This window comes from Perna viridis, chromosome 11 (assembly GCF_037379345.1).
Source record: "Perna viridis isolate PV_CMFRI_1.1 ecotype Kerala chromosome 11, ASM3737934v1, whole genome shotgun sequence".
Taxonomy (NCBI): domain Eukaryota; kingdom Metazoa; phylum Mollusca; class Bivalvia; order Mytilida; family Mytilidae; genus Perna; species Perna viridis.
Window position 1 is genome coordinate 21,227,452 of NC_142455.1, and position 7,455 is coordinate 21,234,906.

General features: G+C 31.8%; 1 protein-coding gene across 1 annotated transcript in view; it reads left to right on the top strand.

Annotated features, from left to right (window-relative positions):
* The first annotated feature begins 1,408 nt into the window (after positions 1-1,408).
* Positions 1,409-7,455, top strand: part of LOC148603321 (uncharacterized) — a 9,087-nt gene continuing 3,040 nt past the window's right edge. Inside the window, exons 1-3 of the mRNA XM_088551431.1 lie at positions 1,409-1,496; positions 4,106-5,266; positions 5,898-6,002. Coding sequence (XP_088407557.1) covers positions 1,476-1,496; positions 4,106-5,266; positions 5,898-6,002 — 1,287 coding nt within the window. The 5' untranslated portion in view covers positions 1,409-1,475. The remainder of the gene's footprint in view (positions 1,497-4,105; positions 5,267-5,897; positions 6,003-7,455) is intronic.

The window sequence follows — 7,455 nt, forward strand, 5'->3', positions numbered from 1 at the left end:
ATTTACAAACTTCAAATTTGGAATTTCCCCCTTCATTTTATTACATGAAAAATATCCGGTTTCGTTCAGTCGTTTTTAAAATAATGATAATAGAAGACCTAGTTGTCGAGACTGACTCACCATACCCCCATCTACCTTAAGAACCTTTCGGCACTCCACTTATATTTCAGGAAATTAAACCAGACTTTATGGACTTTTTCCACTTTCTGTCGACGTAATTGCGATCATAACAAAAAAGAATTGCAAGGAATTACATGTATACCACTTAAAATGATTTCGTGTTAGATATATGGCGTGTGAACGGTTTTTTATTTTTTCATCTTTCATCTGTGCAGTGTTGAGCTGTATTTTAACCGTAATTGTTGTTTACAAATGCAGTGTTTCATTCATAGTCTTTGATATACTATTGATTTTCGGAACGTGGACTGTTGTAAATACATGTAATAACGAATAAACATTGAACGCAACCATATGGGAACACCAGAAGTGACGTCCGACATGCATGTTCTATAAAAACCACCAAACTGACAAGACGTCCCATTCTTTACGGTATCCTTGACGACTTGCAGTGGAAGCCAAGCCTGGAACTCATAACTGATTAGGTCATACTTAGTCCCATATAATTATACTTATTTTAGAAATATTAGGTATGATCTACCTTGATATGATATGATATGCCGATTCTATGGCAAGTGGTCAAAAATCAATATTTTGTAATATCAGGGAAAAAAATCAATATTACAAAATTATTTTTTAATATTAAAAATATGTTTTTAATATTAGAAATTCATTTTGTAATATTATAAATTCCTTCTCTAATATTGCAAATTCCGGGTTTAATGATATTATAAGATATCACACATTTTGTAATATTATAAATTAAATATGTAATATCATAAAATTAATTTGTAATATTTGAAAATGAATTTCTAATACTAAAAAAATCCCTTTGCGGTATTGCAAAATCAATCACATTTTAAATGTTACAAAATGATTTTCTAATATTAAAGAATCGTAATTGAATATCAGAAAATCGATTTATAATATTAAAAAATCGTTTTTTAAGTTCAATTGAATTTTGAATATTAAAAAAAGATTTTTTTTTATATTAAAGAGGGGTTTTGTAATATTAGAAATCATATTTGTGATATTAAAAAAAAATCATTTTTTAATATCAGAAAACACTATTTTTTGTCCACTTTGGCTCTCCATACGATTTTTTTGTAATGCATGTATTAGTGTGAGTTAAAGGGCTGAAGAAGTAAACCTGCCTTATTTTATTTCAATTCTAGATCCTGCACATTCGTTAATGTTTGAGGGTCTATGTTTTCGAGGCCGATAAAAATTAAGGAACGACTTGACATGAAACTTACACTTATTTCACAAATTTTCTTCTTGTTTCCGTCCCCCGTGGTTCTGTTCCTCCAAAGCAAGCGAAAAAAAAAGAACAACAGCAAATCTTATTTTTTTATTATATGAAATGTATAGAAGCAATGGTATTTGTCAACGTTATAATTTGTTTGAGATCGGTGACGGTGACAAAGCAAAAATGACACCAAATGATACGTCTCAAAATGTGTTTCTTACTCATAGGTCTAGCTGCAACCTACATCAGTACATGTACCTATTCATACACACAACAATGTAAAATCTACTGTATATGATTTCAGTGTACCACATCGGGGCACATTATAGTGTTATTAAAGTGCTATTTTTATATAAAACCAGTATTAGGTTAGAGGCAGTCCATTGGATCAAGACTTGCTGATTATGACATGAGGGCCTATACAGCTAATCTGGGACATTAATATCACAGGGTCTGGTCACTCCTAGCCTCTCCAGTCTTATTACTGGTTAAACCTAAAGCTTATAAGATTTACATTGACATATGTATATTGGCGGGGGAAGGGGGTGGGGGTTAATCTGGATTTTAATTTTCATGTTATAAAAATTATTTATCAGTAATTGCCATGGGGAAAATTAATAAAATTGGTCAACTGTAAATTAAGTATTTCATACTAATTACTATATAATAAAAATTATTAAAATATCATTTTTCAAGAAGTTTATTTCATCTTTTAATTGGTAGTAAATTCATATGGTTAAACAAACATTAAGATATAATGATTTTAAAACAGCTTACTGTGGTATAGTTGAGGAAAATGAAAATTTTGATTTTTATTTCTCAAGACTTAGGTACATTTATTTAGTCATAATTTTATTGCTTTCCAAAGCAAACTTAAAAAAGGCCATTCAGCAGATTTTTCTCATTCATTTTATTTTAATAAATGCAATATTTTTCACAAACATTCAATGACAATTCATACTTTATGAACCTTTCTAAAAAAATGAATTTTGGCTTATTTTTATTAAAAAAAATCTGATTTTGAAATGGGAAATATTTATATTCCTCTTATTTTAAATAAGTAAAACAACATATGGTGCAATTCATCAATCTTTATTTTTTTTATTTGGGTTATCACTCATCAAAATCCATCCAGTGGTTTTCCACAAACACCCTTAGCAAAGTTACCCTATTGTCAACAGAGATATTTGGGAAAATTGGGTAATAAACAGCCAAAAGCAAAAACAGAGTTCTATATAGATTATTACAAGTGAAATCTGCCTCTAATATACACTCCCTGAGCTAATTTAGACTCAATACAACTTTTCAAGGACCAAATATGGGCTTTCTATGAAAATACTTACTTAATGACACCTTTATTAATGAATTACTTACATGTAAAACAACAATATTGTCATCCACCAGGGTTCGACATTAACGGTTGCCCGATTGCCCGGGGCAAGTAAATCGCCGGTCTGGGCAAGTAAAAACGACATCAAAGTTGCCCGACTGGGCAAGTGAAAAAAATATGTGCCCAAATTACATTATTTCTGATCATCGCAGCTCTAAAACATCGAAAATTACTTCTGTATAGTTCGCCGTTCTTCCCGACCTTGCTGACCTAGATTATCATTGGATAGTTTTCTGATTTTCCCTTTGCCAAAAATAGATCGTATGATATTAATGTCGACCAATCGGATGCGTCCAATTGTACATCTATTTTCGTTATCCAATTGAACATCGCGATTTATTTATGGAATTTCTTACTTTGGAAAACTGTAAGAAATATGTATCGAAAACTTCGAAAATATGACAGCTTTTGGATTTATTTGGCTTGCAATTAATCAATTCTCCCCAAGTGTCGAGGGAGTAAACACTATATAGTGACACAAAGTTCCGGGCAAGTATTTCAATATTTCGGGCAAGTGAATCACATATGTCACTTGCCCGACTGGACAAGTGAATATAAAAGTTAACGTCGAACCCTGTCCACAAACTCTTGAATCAAATAATCATTGACATTCGGACCATTTCCACTTTCAGTAAGTGTTTATGCTAATGCAAATATGTCACTCTCCAGTATTCTAAAATCATTTTTCTGAGAATGCACAGACAATGTTTCGTATCTATTGATCTCATGAGCCAGCACTTCAAGTATGTATTTCCCTGATCAATTATGTATTTCCCCGACTTACCTTTTCTGTCAGACATTCTCTCTGGAGTCACCATGTGTGTTGTCGGTCTTCTTATCAAAACAACTATTGTCTATTTCATAAACTTGGTTAAAAGTTTTAAAAAAATGCTGTAATTTTTTTCTGAACAGAAACAGAAGTATTGACAATCAAATTATTGCAGGTACAATGTACAAGCCCATTATTAATCTGTATTGGTTCTGTCATAAAGTTTGGATTCAAAATTACTGCAAAAATGCAAGCTGTTGTATATGTATATGTATTGTTTTACTCTTAATTATGAATAATTGCTTTTATGTCAGTTTTGACTAGAGGATGATTTTTTTTGTTTTTCAAGTAATTTGAATTGATATTCTTTTTGCTCTTCATTCCCTACTTTTAGCCACACTGTATATGAATCCTTAATTGTTTTATGATGAAAGGTTATTTTGAAAGTGTTTACATACAAATTAAGACTCCTTTTTTATTACCAATTATTAAATACATTTGCAACATTTACTCATAGCTCTTGAAAAGGAATTAACTCAAATAAATAACTTGCACATATTTACCTTTTTTCCATTTTTAGGATGAACACTGTAAAGAATACCATGTTGTCATTCAGGAACACCCAAATAACTTGTCACAAAGTTTGTACCAGTTACAACAGAGAGGTATACTATGTGACACTGGTATAGTGTGTAAAGATGGTGTGGTACCGATCCATAGGCTCATCCTTATGGCAGGTAAATGTACCAGTCTTGACAGACTCTTGACTTCAATGAAGAACAACCAGAATCAACTTCAATTGAATGACTTTTCTCGAGATTCTGTGTGCGACCTGGTGAAGGGGTTATACACTGGTCAATTTACACTCCATCATAAAAGAGCTGGAGAACTTCTTGCTTTATGCACATTTCTGGGAATTAATGCAATTTTGTGTGCCTTAGTTACTGTGATGAATAGCAACCCATGTTTAAAACAAAATCTTCACCTGATGAGTACCTTGGAAAAAGAGGAAAATGCTTTGGGGAAGAATTCTAAGGGAAACACATCAGAAGAGCGCATAAATGAAACATTAGAGATGGAGATCGCTGAAGAAAGGGTTGTATATCCTGATGAGAGTGATAAAAAAGAAACCAAATCTTTTCTTGAACTTGATTTAGAGATACAGCAAAATTTAAATTCAAATTCAAATCTAGAACCAATTATTTCTGTATCTGAAAATGTGTCAGAGGCCATTAATAAAGACAGTTTTGAACAGTCTATGTTTTTGACAGCAAATGAAACAAGCAAGAGTAAACCTTCATCAATGTCATTGCCACATATAACTTTTGATGTTTTAGATGGGACTTCTAATAATGGAATAAAAGTACATGTACCTGGAGACATATCGTGTGGTGTCAACATTTTTGATAATGAAAAAGAAACAGAGTTGAGTAAAGATGAAGGCTCAACTCCCCTTGAAGACTTTCATCAGAGCCATGATGACAAGACTGTAAGAAACAGTGGTAAATCTGATGACATTGTGGGAACAACTTCTTGTATACGTAAAAGTGAAACCCCAGTTAATCCAAATGATAGAGAGCATTCCATGCAGATTTCTGAAGAAACTCAAGGTGTCTTAAAGCATAGTGATTGTAACCTGGTCACTGATAATAAAACCACTTCAGAAACCTCACTCCTCAATACTTCATCGGCACCATCAGTAAACCAAGACTTGAAATTAATTCAAATGAGAAGAAGAAAGGTAAGACAAATTTGTCTACTCTGGTATACATTACATTATATGTATACTGGTACATGTTGTATGTTCATGTACATGTATCATGTCTAGATATACAGTAGAATTAATCTGTTGTGATGTTATACAAATGTATGTATTTGCTCCTACAAACATACATGAACATGAAAATGTTTATACATGTAATTTGTTTCCAAATAATTTAATTTTAGAAGTAACATTCTTCCTGATTGGATAAAAAAATTTGTCCATCATCTCATAGACCAAAGTTTGTGATGTGACTATGATGTCATCAGCCTTTTTTAATGGCTTACTCGTTGAATTTTGATACAAAAATTAAATTATAAGGAATGACCAAAAAAATAGAACAGTCATTCCTTTTTGGTATAATTAAAAATTATTTAATTTGATTAAGATGAGAGCTCAGGTACATACATGTACATGTAAAAGTACAAATGTACATGTATGTAAGTGGGTCTTGTAACCTTTATATATGACAGCAGCTTAGATAAACAAACCTGTGTTGAAAACAAGCATGGACACATGGGTAGAAATGTTATAGATAACTTCAAATATATAGATTCTAGGTAGAATTGAGAACAATTTGAAATGAGCTTTGTTTATACTTTTTTCTTAGCAGGATTTGACGGTTGCAGTGAGAAGATCTACCAGGAGACAAAAAAATGGATCAGTAAAAGCCACAAGCAGACATACTACATGTAATTTAGCTAATTCCAAGAAGGTAAGAAAATTTTGTATAACTGTATGTAGATCATAGTTCACATACAAGTTACAGTGCACCCAAAGAATATAGATTCTCAAACTCCCATTTTGGAGTCACTTTTCGGAGTGACTCCAGGAAATTCCCAAAAATGTCGTAAAATTCTTGGCATACCTCCTCCAAAAGGCCAAATAATACTTCCAGCTGGGATTTTTTATTGCCTTGATTATCCTTTGAAGTACCTACATGTACATCCTGACTTACCTGTCAGGTGAACATTATTACAATACACAAGGTAATAAAATACTTAGTGACTCCAAAATACTCTCAAAAAGGCAAGAAAATACTTCCAGATGGGAGAAATCACTTGGAGGATTTTAGGAGTGGACTCTCTAAAACTCTATGATCCACTGGACACCAAAATAAAAGTAAGAGAATCCTCCCTTTCTGGGTGTACTGAACATGATTGAACAATAAAAAGTCATTCTTTATTGTGAGTTAGACTCACTGAATCTCTCTAATGAAGGCCTAACAGTTCCCTTCCATTTAACTGTAACATTTACATGTTGTTGTTAAAAATGTATTTTGAATGTAGTTTAATGTTTAAAAGGAATGCCCTTGACATCTGTATCTTACTGATTTCTGGATATTCCCCTCATACATGTACCTGATACCTGTTCATCTGTTCATGTTTTTGATCAAACTTTTATGGTCCAAGTCCTTTGCTTATACTCAAACTACAATCTGACTACTACAGTACTGAAAGAGACATACTGTAACTGATCAATGACATTGTGGTGTACCACTTTTAATATCTTTGAGTCTTTTAGAATATATAAATATTTTTTCTGCATTTAAAGTGGTAGAGCTGACAAAAGAAAGTAATAAAAAATCTCTTATTTAAAAAAAAATGTTTGAGAACTGCTCTAAAAGTAGTACACCATTATGTTGGTGTTCAGATATGTCTCTTTCTGCAGTATATACTGAAAATTTTACAAGCTACATTGTAAGGTATATTGGTATATGGATCATAAATATATGCTGTCATAAACCTAAATTTAAATTTCTCCACTTAACAGTTAAACTTAGCAATTTACTAGCAAAAGTAAAGAATGCCGTATAAATGGTTATTGCCATGGTGATTAAATTTTCGCTTTATTTGCAGTCAGTGTTGGAATGCAAAAATTAAATGCAAAATATTTATTATGATGAATTCATGTTTGTCTTATTCATTGAACTGTTTGTCTATCACAAAATTACATTACACAAACAAAATTACCCAGTTTTTTTTAGAAAAATGCAAAATTTTCTACATGCAAAAAAAACCCAAAAAACACCTAAATGGGATATGAAGCTTTGATATAATGTGCATGTGTACCTAACCTTTTAGGGTTAATGTTGTATGTTTTCCAATAAAGATTCAGGTTATGGACCATTTTATCAATTTTTTGAGTACTACATTACAGAAAGATAA